Source organism: Dendrobates tinctorius, unplaced genomic scaffold (genome assembly GCF_039654945.1).
Source record: "Dendrobates tinctorius isolate UK_male_01 unplaced genomic scaffold, ASM3965494v1 ptg000133l, whole genome shotgun sequence".
Classification (NCBI taxonomy): domain Eukaryota; kingdom Metazoa; phylum Chordata; class Amphibia; order Anura; family Dendrobatidae; genus Dendrobates; species Dendrobates tinctorius.
The window spans coordinates 26,223,876-26,245,357 of NW_027361801.1; the positions used below are offsets into that span (position 1 = coordinate 26,223,876).

General features: G+C 42.8%; 1 protein-coding gene across 4 annotated transcripts in view; it reads right to left on the reverse strand.

Annotated features, from left to right (window-relative positions):
- Positions 1 to 21,482, reverse strand: part of MCF2 (MCF.2 cell line derived transforming sequence) — a 251,763-nt gene that overhangs the window by 87,804 nt on the left and 142,477 nt on the right. For all 4 annotated transcript variants that reach the window (XM_073543572.1, XM_073543571.1, XM_073543574.1 and 1 more), the window contains 2 exons: positions 9,529 to 9,678; positions 5,784 to 5,908 (listed from right to left, as the gene is read on the reverse strand). In XM_073543572.1, coding sequence (XP_073399673.1) covers positions 5,784 to 5,908; positions 9,529 to 9,678 — 275 coding nt within the window. The remainder of the gene's footprint in view (positions 1 to 5,783; positions 5,909 to 9,528; positions 9,679 to 21,482) is intronic.

Here is a 21,482-nt window from a genome sequence, read left to right on the forward strand (position 1 = left end):
ATTAGAGGTGCGAATCTCTCGTTTCGGGCTCCTGGGTTCCTTCTTTTTGTGGAGACAGAAGTGTCCATATTGGGAGCGATTTTATGTGGGGTCCTGGATCTAGTGGGGCTGATCGTGTTGACTTTGTCCGAGGCCGGATGAGATTTGCCCCCCTTGTCTCCACCCCCTTTAGGGGATAAGGAGGCCGAGGGGGCCGGAATTTTGGTTTGTTTAACATTATTTGATTTATTCTGGCTCATTTTTTTTTTTTTTTTTTTTTTTTCCTAAGCTACGTTTTTTGCGCAGCCGGGTAACGTAAGCTACGCAATTGGCGTAAGGAGTGTGCGCGCCTGTGCACTGAGGTATCTCTTAGTCAGCGGTGAACTCCGCTCTGATGTCGGGACACTGGAGGCTGCAGACAACCCGGGTGGCTCTCCACTGATGTCCAGCGAGGAGGGAAGGATCCCCCGGGATCTGAAGGAGTTGGGAGCGGTAATGTTTTAGCCTCCTTTTTATTACAATTACCCGCGGCAGACGGGGATGACAGGTGGGGTTGTGGCTAATGCGCCTGTGCGCTGGCTTGTATAATTAGCCTCCTAGCCGTGGCAGCAGATTCTCCTTATTTCCTCCTCACTCCCGATGGTCAGTGGGGGGTCCCGGTTAGTAGGAGGAAATGTTTTTGAGTGCGGGTAGGGGCCACGGGGTTTTTCGAAGTCAGCGGAGGTTGTGGAGGAATTAATAACAGTACTCCGGTTGCCGCTATTGTCCCTGTCGCCTTGGAGTTATCAGCCCGGGTGTGGGGCTGTTGCACATGCGCAGTAGGAAGGAAACTCGTTTGGCTGAGGCGGCAATGTAATAAAAGAAACGGCCGCAGCGGTTCTTACCGGGGATAGTAGTAGGAGTAAATTTGAGTACCGGCACCTTCTCAGGAAGCACCGGGGCCCCTCTTTCTCTGTTCTTTGCTGCGACGTAACTTGAAGGAGCCGCGGTGCGGGCCGGAGAGGTGGGCCGACAGGAACAGGGAGACAGGGGCTATAATAGTTTTTCCTGGGCTAGATGAGCCCTTCTGTGAAAGGCACCCGTCAGGGAATTCTGTGGGGATAGATTAGTCCACGGATAATCTTGGAGGGGACAGTCTTGGTAGAGATAGGACCGGTAGGCCTAGTAGGCCTCAGTAGGCCTCAGAAATGAGGTCAGGCCTTGCAGTTCTAATTTCTCCTGAATTACAATCAATGGGGGTTTCAAAGTAGGTCTGTGATAGCCGTTGAGTATTCTTTCAATGTAGAATTGGTCAGGATGGGTCTTTCCTGGTTGATGGATGTTGATTTAGAAAGGCTGTATCAGGAGCTCTCGGGCTGCACCTCTTACTCCATTGCAGTCCAGGCCACGCCCCCCGTTGTTGTCCAATTTGGCCTGAGTACGCTGACACCCCATATGTGGGAGAAAACTACTGTATGGACACACGTCGGTGCTCGGAAGGGAAGCAGTGACGTTTTGTAATGCAGACTTTGATGGAATGGTCTGCGGGTGTCATGTGCGTTTGGAGAGCCCCTGATGTACCTAAACTATTGAAACTCCCCACAAGTGACCCCATTTTGGACACTAGACCCCCCACGGAACTTATCTAGATGTGTGGTGAGCACTTTGAACCCCCAAGTGCTTCACAGAAGTTTATAACACTTGGACGTGAAAATAAAAAAATCATTTTTTTCCACAAAAATGATATTTTTGCCCCCAATTTTTTATTTTCCTAAGGGTAACAGGAGAAATTGGACCCCAAAAATTGTTTTGCAATTTGTCCTGAGTAGGCTGATACCCTACATGTGGGGGTAAAACACTGTTTGGGCGCATGGCAGAGATTGGAAGGGAAGGAGCACCATTTGACTTTTTCAACTCAGAATTGGCTGGAATTGAGATCAGACGCCATGTTGCATTTGGAGAGCCCCTGATGTGCCCAAACAGTGGAAACCCCCAATTATAACTCCAACCCTAACCCCAACACACCCCTAACCCTAATCTGAGCCCTAACCCTAGCCCTAACCCTAGCCCTAACCCTAGCCCTAACCCTAACCCTAGCCCTAACCGTAGCCCTAACCCTAGCCCTAACCCTAAGGCTGTGTGCACACGCTGCGGATTTTGCAGCGGTTCCGCAGCGGTTTTGGCTGCTGCGGACCCGCAGCAGTTTCTGCTGCGGTGTACAGTACCATGATTCCCTATGGGAATCAAAAACCGCAGTGCAGACGGTGCTAAATTTTCCGCGCGGATTATCTGCGGTTTTCAATCCGCAGAAAGAATTGACATGTCAATTCTTTCTGCGGATTCTCCTGCGGTTTGCCATCTCCTCTATTGAGGAGATGAAAAACCGCAGGACAAAACCGCAGAGCAATCCGCAGGTAAAACCACAGGTCTTTTGACCTGCGGTTTAACCTGCGGATTTTACAAAATCCGCGCGGATGAATCCGCACCTAATCCGCAGCGTGTGCACACAGCCTTACCCTAACGGGAAAATGGAGATAAATACTTTTTTTTAGTTCTATTATTTTTCCCTAACTAAGGGGGTGATAACGGGGGGTTTGACTTACTATTTATAGCGGTTTTTATGTTTGGCGGCTGTCACACGCTAAAAGACGCTTTTTATTGTAAAATAGTTTTTGCATCACCACATTTTGAGAGCTATAATTTTTCCGTATTTTGACCCACTGAGTCATGTGAGGTCTTATTTTTTGTGGGACGAGTTGACGTTTTTATTGGTACCATTTTCGGGCACGTGACATTTTTTGATCGCTTTTTATTCCTATTTTTGGGACGCAGAATGAACAAAAACCAGCGTTTCATGAATTTCTTTTGGGGGGGTGCGTTTACACCGTTCCGCGTGCGGTAAAATTGATAAAGCGGTTTTATTCTTCGGGTCAGTACGGTTACAGCGATACCTTATTTAGGTCGTTTTTTTATGTTTTTGTCGGTTTTATGCAATGAAAACTATTTTATATAAAAAATAATTATTTTTGCATCGCTTTATTCTGTGAGCTATAACTTTTTTATTTTTTTGCTGATGATGCTGTGTGGCGGCTCGTTTTTTGCGGGACAAGATGATGTTTTCAGCGGTACCATGGATATTTATATGCGTCTTTTTGATCGCGCGTTATTACACTTTTTGTTTGGCAGTATGATAATAAATCATTATTTTTTGCTTCGTTTTTTATTTTTATTTTTTAAGGGGTTCGCTAAAAGGGTTAACTAATGGGACAGTTTTATAGGGCGGGTCATTATGGACGCGGCGATACCTAATATGTGTACTTTTATTGTTTTTTTTTATTATTTCCAAAAAATGGATTTATTGAGGGAATATTTTTTTTTTTTTTCTAATTTATTTGGCGATTTTTTTTAATTTATTTTTACATTTTTTTTTTATTTTTTTTTTACTTTACTACATAGTCCCAGGTGGGACATCACTGTCCTGTGACAGATAGCTGATCTGTCACATCACAGATCACTGTGACAGATCAGCAATCTGTCACAGGCATTGAAGAAGACTTCCTCTTGCCTGCGCTTTGCAGGCACTGAGGAAGCCAGCTTCCTCAGGTCCCCGAAGGCCCCCGTCGCCATCTTGGATTCGGGGGCCTGGAGGATAGGAGCCCCCAGCAGCAGCGCTGCACATTGCGCTGCCGTGGGGGGCTCAGGGAAGCACGGAGGGAGCCCCCTCCCTGCCGATGCTTCCCTTTAACTCCCGGTACAAGGGGTTAACGTGTCGGGGGCGGTCCGTGACCGCCCCTGACACATAGTGCCGGGTGTCAGCTGTGATAATCAGCTGACACCCGGCCACGATCAGCGGCGCTCACCACGTGGGAGCCGCTGATCGCGGTAGACGTACTATCCCGTCCACGGTCGTACGGGCCCGGGTACCGTGGACGGGATAGTACGTCGGATGTCAGGAAGGGGTTAATGTGCACTCTGCACCCCTACTTGACTGAAAAAACAGAAATGTAGAAATTTTTGCAAATTTATTAAAAAAGAAAAACTGAAATATCACATGGTCATAAGTATTCAGACCCTTTGCTCAAACACTCATATTTAAGTCACATGCTGTCCATTTATTTGTGATGGTTTTACTCCTTCATTGGAGTCCAGCTGTGTTTATTTAAACTGATAGGTCTTGATTTGTAAAGGCACACACCTGTCTATATAAGACCTCACAGCTCACAGTGCATGTCAGACCAAATACGAATCATGAGGTCAAAGGAACTGGCCAAGGAGCTCAGAGACTGTACTGTGGCAAGACACAGATCCAGCCAAGGTTACAAAATAATTTTTGCAGTAGTCAAGGTTCCTAAGAGCACAGTGGCCTCCATAATCCTTAAATGGAAGAAGTTTGGGAACACCAGAATTCTTCCAAGACCTGGTCATCCAGCCAAATTGAGCAATCGTGGGGGAAGAGCCTTGGTGAGAGAGGTAAAGAAGAACCCCAAGATCACTGTGGCTGAGCTCCACAGATGTAGTAGTGAGATGGGAGAAAGTTCTACAAAGTCAACTATCACTGCAGACCTCCACCAGTCGGGCCTTTATGGTAGAGTGACCCAAAGGAAGCCTCTCCTCAGTGCAAGACATATGAAAGCCCGCATAGAGTTTGCTAAAAAACACATGAAGGACTCCCAGACTATGAGAAATAAGATTCTCTGGTCTGATGAGATGAAGATAGAACTTTTTGGTGATAATTCTAAGCGGTATGTGTGGTGAAAACCATTCACTGCTTATCACCTGCCCACTACAATCCCAACAGTGAAACATGGTGGTGGCAGCATCATGCTATGGGATGTTTTTCAGCTGCAGAGACAGGACAACTGGTTGCAATTGAAGGAAACATGAATGCAACCTAGTACAGAGATATCCTGGATGAAAACCTCTTCCAGAGTGCTCTGGACCTCAAACTTGGCCAAAGGTTCACCTTCCAACAAGACAATGACCCTAAGCACACAGCTAAAATAACAAAGGAGTGGCTTCAGAACAACTCTGTGACCATTCTTGACTGGCCCAGTCAAAGTCCTGCACTAAACCCAATTGAGCATCTATGGAGAGACCTGAAAATGGCTGTCCACCAACGTTCACCATCCAACCTGACGGAAGTGGAGAGAATCTGCAAGGGAGAATGGCAGAAGATCCCCAAATCCAGGTGTGAAAAACTTATTGCATCATTCCCAAGAAGACTCATGGCTGTACTAGCTCAAAAGGGTGCTTCTAGTCAATACTGAGCAAAGGGTCTGAATACATATGACCATGTGATATTTCAGTTTTTCTTTTTTAATAAGTTTGCACAAAATTCGACATTTCTGTTTTTCTTTCAGGCAAGATGGGGTGCAGAGTGCACATTAATGAGAAAAAAAATGAACTTTTTTGAATTTACCAAATGGCTGCAATGAAGCAAAGAGTGAAAATTTTAAAAGGGTTTGAATACTTTCCGTACCCACTGTATATCTGCATACTTAAGATCATGTGTCAACTAAACTCTAATCTGCTTTTCTGAATAGAAGGAAAAGAGAGGGGAATCTTGACAGTGTGCAGATTAGACGCTGTCATTATTCGGCAATCTGCAGTCACATAGGCACTTAGACTTATGTGTATTAAGTTTATGAAAATAGAAAATTAGGTCTTATAGACAGGACCATATTGATATTCAGTCCAAATACAGACCAATATAACACTCTCTGTATTTTTCAGTCTCTGTAGTCTTCAAAAGTGGGGAAAATGGCCAAGTTATATTGCTCCAATAAAAAACATATGTGTGTTACCATAAACTGTATGCTTTCTACCTGTTCACCGTTTCCCAATCTCCATGTTTTTCACAGGTTTCCTGCTCCGTAACTAAACTTGTGCTTGGTTTTTCAAAACTGTTGAGAAGTAAACCTCCTTCTTGTGTTACTGAAGTAATGTCCTTCTGAAAATAGAAGTGATACATTTATTGTACTTTGTGCTATGTGGGAATATGGTAATAAAATGTGCAGAATTAAATAAATAATTGGGTGGTTAGTATGAAGAAATAGAGGACATTTTGAATTTTATACAGTTTACTGAACATGAGTGATACATTTCCTACATGGTCACTTGACACTTACCTTAGTAACTTCCTCTAAGGAGTCATGGACCATATGAAAGGGCATCATGAAAGTATGATGTTTTTGGTATGACTAGTGTTTAAAGAGTTACTCTCATCTGTTCTTTTTGAGGGTGCATTGCTCCTCTGCCTCCTGGCTTCCTGTTTGAGTAGGGGGCGGTGCGTTCCTAAAGGTTGGAAGTTTGGACCAGATGTATGCAAGCTCTGCTGGTATGAAAGGTGCCCTCCTCCAGTGCTGCAACTTTAGATGATGGCAGGAACATTAACGTTGTCCACACCGTGCACTCTGGCAATCTAGCCAGCGTTAGATCAGTGCTCACAGTGCTCTATCGAAAAAAGTTTGTAAGTGCTGCACATGCTCGGCCATGCTGCAGTATTGGCTGTTAACCTAGACAGCGAATATTAACCCCTTTACCCCCAAGGGTGATCTGCACGATAATGATCGGGCCAATTTTTACAATTCTGACCACTGTCCCTTTATGAGGTAATAACTCTGAAACGCTTCCATGGATCCCGGTGATTCTGACAATGTTTTCTCGTGACATATTGTACTTCATGATAGTGGTAAAATTTCATTGATATAACTTGAGTTTATTTGTGAAAAAAAAGAGGAAATTTGGCGAAAATTTTGAAAATTTTGCAATTTTCCAACTTTGAATTTTTATGCCCTTTAATCACAGAGATATGGCACACGAAAAACTTAAAAAGTAACATTTCCCACATGTTTACTTTACATCAGCACAATTTTAGAACCCAAATTTTTTTTGTTAGGAAGATATAAGGGTTAAAAGTTGACGAGCAATTTCTCATTTTTACATGAGGAGTCTATATGATAGAAAATACCCAAAACTGACACCATTCTAAAAACTGCATCTCTGAATGTTTAAAAAATGAACATTTAACTTTTTCACAAAAAAAAATACTTCAGGTTCAATTTTTTTTATTTTACCAAGGGTAACAGGAGAAATTGGACTGCAAACGTTATTGTGCAATTTGTCCTGAGTACACTGATACCTGATATGTGGGGGAGAACCACTGTTTCGGCGCATGGCAGAGCTCAGAAAGGAAGGAGCGCCGTTTGACTTTTTCAATGCAAAATTGGCTGGAATTGAGATCGGACGCCATGTCGCATTTGGAGAGCCCCTGATGTGCCTAAACAATGGAAACCCCCCACAAGTGACCCCATTTTGGAAATTATACCCCCCATGGAACTTATCTAGATGTGTGGTGAGAACTTTGAACCCCCAAGTGTTTCACAGACGTTTATAACGTACAGCCATACAATTAAAAATCATATTTTTTTCTACAAAAATGATCTTTTCACCCCCAATTTTTATTCTCCCAAGGGAAACAGGACCCCAAAAGTTATTCTGCAATTTGTCCTGAGTACGCCGATTCCCCATATGTGGGGGTAAACCACTGTTTGGGGCATGGCAGAGCTCAGAAGGGAATGAGCGCCATTTGACTTTTTCAATGCAGAATTGGCTTGACGCCATATCGCATTTGGAGAGTCCCTGATGTGCCTAAACAGTGGAAAGCCCCCCACAAATGACACCATTTTGGAAACTAGACCCCCCAAGGAACTTATCTAGATGTGTGGTGAGAACTTTGAACCCACAAGGGCTTCACATAAGTTTATAACGAACAGCCGTAAAATTAAAAAATCATATTTTTTCCACAAAAATTATCTTTTCACCCTCAATTTTTATTTTCCCAAGGGAAACAGGAGGCAAAAAGTTATTGTGCAATTTGTCCTGAGTACGTTGATACCCCCATATCTGGGGTTAAACCACTGTTTGGGAGCATGGCAGAGCTCAGAAGGGAAGGAGCGCCGTTTGACTTTTTCAATGCAAAATTGGCTAGAATTGAGATCGGGCGCCATGTCGCATTTTAGAGAGCCCCTGTTGTGCCTATACAGTGGACACCCCCCACAAGTGACCCCATTTTGGAAACTAGACCCCCAAGGAACTTATCTAGATGTGTGGTGAGCACTTTGAACCCCCGAGTGCTTCACAGAAGTTTATAACGCCCGGATGTGAATATAAAAAATCATACTCTTTCCACAAACATGATCTTTTAGTCCCCAATTTTTTTTATTTTCCCAAGGGTATCAGGAGAAATTGGATGCCAAAAGTTGTTGTCCAATTTGTCCTGAGTATGATGATACCCCAAATGTGGGAGAATACTACTGTATGGGCACATGTTGGGGCTCGGAAGGGATGTAGTGACATTTTGGAATGCAGACTTTCATGGAATGGTCTGTGGGTGTCCCCCCATGGAACTTATCTAGATGTGAGGTGAGCATTTTGAACCCCCAAGTGCTTCACAGAAGTTTATAACGTAGAGCCATAAAAATAAAAAAATCATTTTTTTTTCCACAAAAATGATTTTTGCCCCTAAGTTTTTATTTTCCCAAGGGTAATAGGAGAAATTGGACCCCAAAAGTTGTTCTACAACTTGTCCTGAGTATACTGATACCCCATATGTGGGGGTAAACCACTGTTTTGGCGCATGGCAGAGCTTGGAAAGGAAGGAGCACCGTTTGACTTTTTCAACGCAGAATTGGCTGGAATTGAGATCGAGTTCGGAGAGCCCCTGATGTGCCTGAACTGTGGAAACCCCCCAAATCTAACTGCAACCCTAACCCCAACACACCCCTAACCCTAATCTCAACCCTAACCCTAGCCCTAACCCTAGCCCATCCATGGGCATACGGGCCCAGGGCACCCAGACGGGGTAGTACGTCAGATGTCAGAAAGGGGTTAAACAATACAATTGAATATCCCTTCATTCTTCTGTGTGGAGAGGATTTTTAATAGGTATAAAATTGCAAAGTATCTTGTTTTTAAGTGTTTTATAATTTATTATTGATGATTATTGTTGATTTAACCATAACCATTCTAGGATGGATGCTAGTGATGTTTCATAATACATGTGTTCACATGTGAGCGGTATGGCTGAAGATAAGAAGATAAACTTCTTCCATAGACATCCCCTTCTCCACAGTCACATGAACATTTTATCCTTAAAGAGGTATTCCCATCTCCAAAATCCTATCTCAATATGTATTAGGTGTAATAATAATATAATAATAATATTAGCAAATATCTCCAATTAGAAAAGTAGTGTTGTTTTTCTGATTCACTATGTCTCTTTTCTCATGAGCAGGCATTGCAGAACCTTAGATATTCATGGTTATGACCACTGATATAGTGACACCTAGTTGCTATAGTTGATATAGTGACAAGTCTGAAATGTTATCCGTGATCACCAAATAGATGCGCTAACAATCATAGAAAAACACTGGAAATGCAGAAATGGACGTTACAGTCCCTTGACCCTTAGCTTTCGTATTTTCTAGCACGGCATAAGTGGTAAAAGTAAAAGTGCTGCTCCTTCAAGTCTTGCAGCAATCTGTCTTCATGAAATCCAATTAAACGTACCTTCAGCTGGCAGTACTTTTCAGTGCGATTTGCTAGAATATGCTCAATTGAATACACATCGCTTGGTAATTCTGTCTCAGCCAATTCGGTACCAAAGGCCTGCAGCATCTGAGCAATTTCCTTCACTGTCAAGGCAAAACCCTCGATGGCCTGGTTGTGGAATAGAGGAATGACATGAAAACAGAGCAAATATTACACTAAGGTTTTACAACACTAAGTTGTTTATTCAACTCTTCCTGCTATGACAAAAGAAAGTCAATGTCATTTTCTCATGGAAACCCAGATGTGTTCTATTGTGTTAGAAATGTTCTATCATCGCACTTACTAATATACTGTATTATAGAGATTTGCTATAATATCACAATTTCATCTCCCACATCGCTTCACCTTGAGTGGTCTCAGCTGGATTGGGAAGTGATAACTTACCATTTGTCAGTCAGTTGACCCCGCCGCAAAGCGATGGGTGACCAAACAACGAGACATCATCACTTTTAGTCCAAGTTGAGACTATGTACCGGCTGTTCTCGAGAACCATATAGGGAATAGAACAGAAGCATTTAGCTCCATCTATTATTTTATAACATTATCTGCTTTTGGGCAAATTTAATTTTAAGTTGTAAAACCCCTCTCATGTTTTGCTAATTAGTTTCTGACCTTGAAAGGTCATTTAACCTGCAGTTCATTCATATTTATGAACTATGGAAGAAGCTAGGAGCTTCTGTGATTAGTATAGAATTATTGCATCTGTAATAATGGAGTTGTCTCAAAATTTGGTTACAGCATGTGAAGAAGCCAGAGTATATCTTAATTGCCCAGACGGCTATGTTTTTGCAGGCCTGGAGGAATTGACATTTTGTTTGTATATTTGGCTTGTGGATTTAAGTGTGGATTCTGGTGGGTCAAGAAGACTCATTTGCACAATGATATACCATGTAACGTAGTGTGTGCTTATCTGATGTTTGTTTATATTCTAGAAGCAGTTTGTTGACTTTGAATGTAGATAGGGAGAGGCTGTGAGGGTGTACTGAAGGACACTGGGTAATTCTAAAAATAGCTTACCTGCCTCGGGTATAAAAAACCCTGAGACAGATAGACGGGGTCTCATCTCATCACATAGAGCTACTAGCCGGACATTCTGCTAAACACCCAATGGACATGAAACGCTTCAGGATCCCAGATGAGGGTATGTCAGACCCAGCTGAAAGAACACAGGACTGCTCTCGGTTATCTCCCTACACTTGTCGTGACCTCCTCTCTGTGTGTTATCACAAGTGGAATAGCGACCCTGGGAACTCTGACATAACATCTACTAGCATCCCGGTGAGTCAGCGGAGGGGAGAGACCTTGTAATGTACCCCATCTTGGGGAAATTGCTGGAATTGTTCTGTTTGCTAGTGGGTATTGTGGTTCAATAAAGCTTGGCCACACTGTTTTACCCTAGCACTGTGTTCTGTGTTGTGTGTAGTGTTCTGCCCACAAGGAGATAGAGAGGGCTGTTATGAATGGGCACCGAGGAGGATAGCAGGCCCAAGTTAAGCCACAGAAAACCAGAGAGGTTGGTAACTAAGCAGATGCAGACCCCTGATCCTGTCCACACAACTAGCAGTAGCCGTGGAGCGTGCCTACGATGATCCTAGACACCTCGGCACAGCCGTAGAGCTAACTAAGCCTCAAGCAAGATAGGGGAAATCTAAACTGCCCTGAAGCAGACCCCCAAAGGAATAGATAGCCCCCAAACTTATATTGTCAGTGAGACAAGATGAAAACACAAACGCAGGCAGAAAAATAGACTGAGCAAACGATGGGGCACACACTGACTAGACAGGACAGGAAAGGAAAGACACTGTCTGCAATCACGCAAAAAACCCTGCAAAAAGTCCAACACGTCTGATGCACAAAAACACTGAAGTCGCACGACTTCGCCCCCACTATATCAGCACTCTGGTATATTCTGAAAGCAAAGCAAAAAGAGACCAATATAACAGGGGACAAAGCAAACTGTCTGTCATGGTTAGGACATGGTTAATGTCCTTTTCTCACAGGGTTAACTTTTGGCGGCCTCTCGTTGGATCTGGGAGGGGTATTTATACTCACTCCAGACTAGGATTCCCTGTCAGCTATACTGTTATTCTGGCTGTGTGTCTGACCCCCTGGTGTGTGTGGATACTGCATTGCTTGATTGATTCCCGTGTATGACCAGGTCTGTCCCCTCACTCAGTTCTCTGTCTCTCGTTTTGGTATTATTGTCTTCTCTGGTTCTGACCTCCTGGCTTGGCTATTGTTACTCTGTTACAGTTTGTCCCTATTGTACCGTCCATTGCCCGTTCTGGTTTTCTGATCTATTGCTATGTCCTGACTATTCCCTCTGTCTAACCCTTTGGTACTGTCCTGCTATCTCGCATTTTGACCCGGCTTGATCTGTTTTACGTCTCTGTCTATGCCCCTTGGTAACTTGTCCTGTAGTTACTTTTCTAGGAGTTTCCCTGCAGCTCCTAACTCTGTGGAGCTTAGGCCACGCCCCCAGCAGTCACGTGCTTCAGGTCCTGATAGTCTGAAGCACGCATCGTTACCGTTGCTGCCCTGCTCCACAGGTATCTTTGAGGACTGTTTTTGTACTCAGGACACGTGCACTGGCTCAGTGAGCAAGTGCAGTGCGGTGTTCCTGACACTGGCACATGCAGTAACATATGGGCGGTGATTCAGCACAGCTTCAGCCGGAGATGGCTGACCCGCACAAAGCAGAGATAAACAAAACCAGATCAAATGCAAACAGAATAACAAATAAACCACTTGGCTGAACACGCAGGGAAAGAGCAGGAGACATCAGACCTCAGAAGGCACAGGAAGAAAATCACCAGCAGGGATAGAGGGAGTCAGCTGTCTTAAATCCCAATCAGAAACCCCAGATCTCCAATCGTCTTTCTCATTATCAGGTGGCAAGCCTCTGTCAATCAGCTCCACTACCTCCAGTAACCACCAGAGGGAGTCCAGATAGAGAACTCGCAACCCCTCTGTCAATCTGACCAGCTTCACTACCTTTAGTAGTAGTAGTAGTCACGTTAGGCATATTCTCCTGGTTTTTCACATGCCTAACGGGAGTTTGGTTGGTCACTATTAATTTACCCGGCTTGGTCAGGCGGGTCTCCAGGGCATTGTTCACACTTGGGATATATAGTGAGTATGTGATTTCTACTTTACATCTCATTGGCCCTGTTGGTCACTAGGCTTTTTTTCTGTTGGTCAGGGCCTGGTGCAGATTCGGGCAGTGGACATGATTCCAGTCCACCTGTGGATTTAACATTTGCATTTTCTGCCCACAGTTTATTGTGATAGATTCATATTGCCTGTGGTGATATGATATTGGCATGGGGGGCTTTTATACCTATTCAGGCTATATGTGGTATTTACATGCAGGGGTGTTATTGGGACATTTTTTGTCCTTTTTAATTGGTTTTAATTGTGTGTCCTGTTTTTCCAAATAAAGTATTCTTTCACATATTGATTTCTCATATACTTATTTGGTGCATGCCATTTTTTGCTTGGTCTGTTCTCTCTCGATTTTCATGGATTATTCCATGCAAGGTTTTTGCACCCTTTGATATGTTTATATTAGAAATTGACATTATGGTGCACCCTATATCCTTTCATTTATTCCATCATTCGCCTTCATCACCTTCCAGGATCCACAGGAGGCGGAAAATGCAGTGAGTGGATACAAGTTTTATTCTTGTTGTTTACATGTGGAGTTTCCCAGGTCACGCAGGAGACTAGGGGGAGGTTATGGAGGGCTCTGCTGGAGGAACGAGTTACTTTCTCAGCGAACTGAATACAGAGTCCTCGTCTCAGAGCTTCCCCCCTCAGGAAGTTGGCAGGATCTAAAAGATCATATGTGAAAATCTGGAGATGTCTGCTATGCTGATGTGCACAAGGATGGCACAGGGATTGTGGAATTTGTTCGCAAGGACGACATGGAATATGCTTTGAGGAAACTGGATGATACAAAGTTTTGTTCTCATAAAGGTGAAACCTCTTACATTCGTGTATCTGTTTAAAGACATGCTAATGGACTGTCCCGACAAGTAGAGATGGATGACAGGAAGCTTATCACATCTGGTTAATTAAGATGGGGGAGCAATGTGAAGAAACCAGAGTATATCTTAATTGCCCAGACGGCTATGTTTTTGCAGGCCTGAAGGAAATGACATTTTGTCTGTATATTTGGCTTGTGGATTTAAGTGTGGATTCTGGTGGGTCAAGAAGACTCATTTGCACAATGATATACCATGTAACGTAGTGTGTGCTTATCTGATGTTTGTTTATATTCTGGAAGCAGTTTGTTGACTTTGAATGTAGATAGGGAAAGGCTGTGAGGGTGTACTGAAGGACACTGGGTAATTATAAAAATAGCTTACCTGCCTCAGGTACAAAAGACCCTGCGACAGAGAGATGGGGTCTCATCACATCATATAGAGCTACTAGACGGACATTGTGCTAAACACCCAATGGACAAGAAACTCTTCAGGATCCCAGCTGAGGGTATGTCAGACCCAGCTAAAAGGACACAGGACTGCTCTCGGTTATCACCCTACGCTTGTCGTGACCTCCTCTCTGTGTGTTATCACAAGTGGAATAGCGACCCTGGGAGCTCTGCAATAGCATCCACTAGCATCCCGGTGAGTCAGCGGAGGGGAGAGACCTTGCAATGTGCACTGTCTTGGGGAAATTGCTGGAATTGTTCTGATTGATAGTGGGTGTTGTAGTTCAATAAAGCTTGGCCACACTGTTTTACCCTAGCCCTGTGTTATCTGTGTAGTGTTCTACCCACAAGGAGATAGAGAGGGCGTTCAGTGGTATTAGTCCTGGTCCATGCAGTCTTGCTAAAGACAGCCGGGTCAGCAGACGAGAGCACCCACTAACCCCTTTTCTCCACACAGCATTATAGTAACTATATCGATCCATAACTCTTTCTTATAGCATGAAATTGCTCGCTGGTACCAAATGCTGATAACAGCAATTTTTTACACAAAGAGAAATGAGAATAGGGCTCCACACTCCAGCATAGACATCTTGGTTTTTTCCGACAAATTTGATTTCCATGAACAGTGATTTTCTTGGATACAGCTCTTATTGAATGTGCCTAATAATGTATTGCCATTGGAACAAGTACGATCAGCATTTGTAGTCATGACGGCCTTTATTATCCATGCTGTAGAGGCAGCGTATAATAAATTAGACCACGTTATGTAGACCAGCTGACCGGGAAGACGACTTTTTACATAGGAAAGTAAAAGAGGAGGTAGAAATGGAGGATGTGACCATAAGGATCTAAAATGTCTGAGCATTACAAAGTTGGGCTAATGTTTTTAAATTTGCTACAGAAAAAGAGAATTTATTCAATTTGTTTCCTCCACAAAACGCAGATGATCACTAAAGGACCAAATGCTCAGAGAATTAATGAACCTACCTCTGAAATTTAAGACCACCCTGATCCTGAGATGACTTTGAAGCCAATTGCTTGCCAATAAGATCTATTTCTGAGTTTATTCACATAAAACTCGTTAGATCTTAAAGAAATTTTCCCAAAATCACAAGGTATCCCCTATTGGTTGGACCATCAGCAATATTGAGACTGGGGCTCTGGAAAGGAGCTGTGCCCAGACTCTGCTCCATTCATCGTCAACTGGACAGAAATAACCAGCAGTACAATTTACTTATTGTTACTGTTTTTTAGGCGCCTCCTCAATCCCAACCCTTGGCACATGGAACATATCAAGAGTACATCGTGGTAACCTAGAAGCAGGTTCCGGCATATGAAGTCATCTTATATGGACAATATGGACTTTTATTTTGATTTGCAACCTGACACCTGGCTGTATTTGGCCGCGTGGACCATTTATTAAATTTCTCTTCAGTGTTGGTATTCCTGCCTCATTGGAAACCATCTGTGCTTCAAATCACTGTATATCAAGTCTTTAGGAAATTTGTGTTCTCTGAGTTTTCATGTGTTGATATGTATATGTTTTTGTTTTTATTTTCCCTTTTTGTGCATAATTATATTCCCCTTTTTTCTTTTTATCATTACATCTTCCCTTCTTTTCCATTCCCTTAAGTGATCTTTCTTGACCTCGTTCGACCTTTGTCCATTATCATCAGAGCACTTATGGGTTGCCATACAGTGATTTTTTTCTAGGCTCTGTATGCCTCTGCTTTTAACAATATCACCATTGAATGTTAAAAACTATATCAATACTGCAGATGAACTAGTTTCTATCTGCTAAAAAACCTTGTTTTTTTATTTTTTTGTATGTTTTCCTACATTTATAATTTTTTTTGCAAATATTTTCTATTGTCTGATGGTTATTGATCCCCTTTTTCTCTTTGCTCCAGGGCCTGTTGTGCTCGCCCTTAAATCTTTGTGGCTCTGAAATATGCATGCGTATGTTTTCTTCTTTTTATGGCCGCAGTATTGTGGGCATGCTGTCCGGCGCGTCTGTGTCGGCTCTTACCAAGTTTTTTTTTTCTCTATATATTCCAAGTCCGCTTTTTCAGCTACTGCTCATGCGCTGAACGGCGCACTGGCAGTGTGTTATTTTTCAGCCATTTTGGTACACCCTCTGGGTGATTCCATCGCCTCCCTCTGAGCCTGCGCAATTGAATGCGTCTAGCCACTTCAGGTTTCGTCACACGCCGGCCTCAGTACTCGTGTTCCTGCACACCCATAGCTCCCAGCTGTTTCCTGGCTATTACAATTTTGTTAAGGTATTTATAACACCCCTATTCACACTATGGCCACTGTCCCTGATGAAGCTAGGTCTCCTAGCGACACGCGTCGGGCACTTTTGTGCCCCTGCCTGCTCCACTCCTTCATTCCATACTGTAATAGCGCCTTACATGGACCAGGTCTGACGCAGGTCTTTACTTCTCTGGTTCAGGTTGTATGGGGTGCTCTGCTCTTTCCCTCCATTTTGGGGCTAATCTGCATTTTCTTTAAGTAGCAGAGTATACCCTGGCCTGTTTTGCCATTCTGCTTTTGCGATGTAGGATTTTTTTTACTTTGACAGTGTGCATGCTATATGCTCTATATTTATAACTGGGTAGTTCACATAGCACTATATACGCATTTGTCTATTTGTGGAACACTTTGTCTATGTGGGGTCCTGGCAGGGGTTTAACCCTATAATGGGTTTTTGTACTGTTATGACTGCATCTTTGCGGTTTTAAATGCTTTTAATGTTTTTCTAGTGTGTTGGTGTTATAATAAAGCATTTTTGTTACTACTACTTGGTGATCCCTGATATATACATGGTCCCTTTTTCTTCTTTTCATGATCCTATAGTGTTTAGCATGTAACAGGTGATCCCGTGCAGTGGTGCCCTCCAGTCTCGTATTTCCTGCCTTACAAATGTAACAGGATATTCCGCAAAGAACAAGAAATCAATAGAATATCCTAATTTTCCTTCAGCCATAAGACCAGTGCCACACGATGAAGGTCTTCATGTTCCAAAGCCGCCCAAAGAATGGACAATGGAGGACAATGAAGATGAACTAACAATGTCAGTGGAAAATGAAACTGCTGCAGATCCAGACTTTGAGCCTTCTACATCTAATCCACATCTGTTCAGTCAAGCTGATCTGAGTGACTTAGTCAGAGATTTGAAACTGTCAAAGAGGCAGTCAGAATTATTGGGATCAAGGCTACAGGAATGGAATCTCTTATTACCAGGAACAAGAGTTTCTGTTTTTCAAAGTCGTCAAGAAGACCTTAATCAATTTTTCAACCGTGTCGACAGTTTAACCTTTTGCAACGACATCTTGGGGTTGTTTGGTGCTCATGGATGCGAACATGACCCGAAGGAATGGCGACTGTTCATTGACTCGTCAGTTTTAAGTCTGAAGGCTGTTTTACTACACAATGGAAATATCTATCCTTCTACACCTATTGGACATGCCGTACACATGAAAGAAATGTATGAGAATATGGAGTTACTGTTGACCCAAATTAATAGAAATTATAACTGGAACATATGTAGTGATCTAAAAGTTGTTGCACTTCTTCTTGGAATGCAGCTTGGATATACCAAGTATTGTTATTTTATTTGTGAATGGGACAGTCGTGCACGAGAAATGCTCTATTTCAGAACAGAAAAACCGCAAAATCCTGGTTGCTGGACAGAAGAATGTTAAACATAATCCTCTCATTGATCCAGCAAAGATATTCCTCTCTCCTTTGCATATTAAACTTGGGCTTATGAAGAATTTTGTCAAAGCAATGAACAAAGAATCGGAAGCCTTTTCTTACTTGTGACAGAAATTTCTAAGAATTAGTGATGCAAAGTTTAAAAAAGGTATTTTTATTGGCACTCAGATCAGAGATATACTTTAACCCCTTCACCCCCAAGGGTGGTTTGCATGTTCATGACCGGGCCAATTTTTACAATTCTGACCACTGTACCTTTATGAGGTCATAACTCTGGAACGCTTCCATGGATCCCGGTGATTCTGACATTGTTTTCTCGTGACATATTGTACTTCATGTTAGTGGTAAAATTCATTCAAATAACTTGCATTTATTTGTGAGAAAAACGGAAATTTGGCGAAAATTTTGAAAATTTCGCAAATTTCCAACTTTGAATTTTTATGCCCTTAAATCACAGAGATACGGCACACAAAAAACTTGATAACTAACATTTCCCACATGTTTACTTTACATCAGCACAATTTTGGAACCAAAATTTTTTTTTGTTAGGAAGTTATAAGGGTTAAAAGTTGACCAGCGATTTCTCATTTTTACAACACCATTTTATTTTTAGGACCACATCACATTTGAAGCCACTTTGAGGGGTCTATATGATAGAAAATACCCAAAAGTGACACCATTCTAAAAACTGCACCCCTTAAGGTGCTCAACACCACATTCAAGAAGTTTATTAACCCTTTAGGTGCGTCACAGGAATTTTTTTGAATATTTAAAAAAAAATGAACATCTAACTTTTTTTCATAAAAAAAATAATTCAGGTTCAATTTTTTTTATTTTACCAAGGGTAACAGGAGAAATTGGACTGCAAAAGTTATTGTGCAATTTGTCCTGAGTACGCAGATACCTGATATGTGGGGGGGAACGACTGTTTCGGCGCATGGTAGAGCTCAGAATGGAAGGAGCGCCGTTTGACTTTTTCAATGCAAAATTGGCTGGAAATCAGATTGGACGCCATTTCAAGTTTGGAGAGTCCCTGATGTACCTAAACAGTGGAAACCCCCTACAAGTGACCCCATTTTGGAAACTAGACCCCCAAGGAACTTATCTAGATATGTGGTGAGAACTTTGAACCCACAAGGGCTTTACAAAAGTTTATAACGTACAGCGGTACAATTAAAAAATCATATTTTTTCCACAAAAATGATCTTTTCACCCCAATTTTTATTTTCCCAAGGGTAACAGGACCCTAAAAGTTATTGTGCAATTTGTCCTGAGTACGCTGATACCCCACATGTGGGGGTAAACCACTATTTGGGCGCATGGCAGAGCTCGGAAGGGAAGCAGCGCCATTTGACGTTTTTGGCTGGAATTGAGATCGGACACCATGTCGCGTTTGGAAAACCCCTGATGTACCAAAACAGTGGAAACCCCCCACAAATGACACCATTTTGGAAACTAGACCCCCTAAGGAACTTATCTAGATGTGTGGTGAGAACTTTGAACCCCCATGGGCTTCACAGAAGTTTATAACATAAGGCCATGCAATTAAAAAATCATATTTTTTCCACAAAAATGATCTTTTCACCCTCAATTCTTATTTTTCCAAGGGTAACAGGACCGTAAAAGTTATTGTGCAATTTGTCCTGAGTACGTTGATACCCCACATGTGGGGGTAAACCACTATTTGGGCGCATGGCAGAGCTCGGAAGGGAAGCAGCGCCATTTGACGTTTTTGGCTGGAATTGAGATCGGACACCATGTCGCGTTTGGAAAACCCCTGATGTACCAAAACAGTGGAAACCCCCCACAAATGACACCATTTTGGAAACTAGACCCCCTAAGGAACTTATCTAGATGTGTGGTGAGCACTTTGACCCCCCCAGTGCTTCACAGAAGTTTATAACGCCCGGGCGTGAAAATAAAAAATTCATATTTTTTCCACAAACATGATCTTTTAGTCACCATTTTTTTATTTTCCCAAGGGTACCAGGAGAAATTGGACCCCAAAAGTTGTTGTCCAATTTGTCCTGAGTATGCTGATACCCCATATGTGGGAGAAAACTACTGTATGGGCACATGTCGGGGCTCGGAAGGGAAGTAGTGACGTTTTGGAATGCAGACTTTGATGGAATGGTCTGCGGGTGTCATGTTGCCTTTGGAGAGCCCCTAATGTACCTAAACAGTGGAAACCCCCCACAAATGACACCATTTTGTAAACTAGACCCCCCAAGGAACTTATCTAGATGTGTGGTGAGCACTTTGAACCCCCCCAGTGCTTCACAGAAGTTTATAACGCGCGGGCGTGAAAATAAAAAATTTGTATTTTTTCCACAAACATGATCTTTTAGTCACCATTTTTTTATTTTCCCAAGGGTACCAGGAGAAAATGGACCTTAAAAGTTGTTGTCCAATTTGTCCTGAGTATGCTGATACCCCATATGTGGGAGAAAACTACTGTATGGGCACACGTCGGGGCTCGGAAGGGAAGTAGTGACGTTTTGGAATGCAGACTTTGATGGAATGGTCTGCGGGTGTCATGTTGCCTTTGGAGAGCCCCTAATGTACCTAAACAGTGGAAACCCCCCACAAATGACACCATTTTGTAAACTAGACCCCCAAAGGAACTTATCTAGATGTGTGTTGAGCACTTTGAACCCCCCAGTGCTTCACAGAAGTTTATAACGCCCGGGCGTGAAAATAAAAAATTCGTATTTTTTCCACAAACATGATCTTTTAGTCACCATTTTTTTATTTTCCCAAGGGTACCAGGAGAAATTGGACCTTAAAAGTTGTTGTCCAATTTGTCCTGAGTATGCTGATACCCCATATGTGGGAGAAAACTACTGTATGGGCACACATCGGGGCTCGGAAAGGAAGTAGTGACGTTTTGGAATGCAGACTTTGATGGAATGGTCTGCGGGTGTCATGTGCGTTTGGAGAGCCCCTGATGTACCTAAACTATTGAAACTCCCCACAAGTGACCCCATTTTGGACACTAGACCCCCCACGGAACTTATCTAGATGTGTGGTGAGCACTTTGAACCCCCAAGTGCTTCACAGAAGTTTATAACACTCGGACGTGAAAATAAAAAAATCATTTTTTTCCACAAAAATGATATTTTTGCCCCCAATTTTTTATTTTCCTAAGGGTAACAGGAGAAATTGGACCCCAAAAATTGTTTTGCAATTTGTCCTGAGTAGGCTGATACCCTACATGTGGGGGTAAAACACTGTTTGGGCGCATGGCAGAGCTTGGAAGGAAAGGAGCACCATTTGACTTTTTCAACTCAGAATTGGCTGGAATTGAGATCAGATGCCATGTTGCATTTGGAGAGCCCCTGATGTGCCCAAACAGTGGAAACCCCCAATTCTAACTCCAACCCGAACCCCAACATGCCCCTAGCCCTAACCCTAACCCTAGCCCTAACCCTAGCCCTAACCCTAACCCTAGCCCTAACCCTACCCTAGCCCTAACCCTAGCCCTAACCCTACCCCAACACACCCCTAGCCCTAACCCTAGCCCTAACCCTAATGGAAAAATGGAAATAAATACATTTTTTTTATTTTATTATTTTTCCCTAACTAAGGGGGTGATAACGGGGGGTTTGATTTACTATTTATGGCGGTTTTTATGTTTGGCAGCTGTCGCACGCTAAAAGACGCTTTTTATTGTAAAAATAGTTTTTGCATCACCACATATTGAGAGCTATAATTTTTCCGTATTTTAACCCACCGGGTCATGTGAGGTCTTATTTTT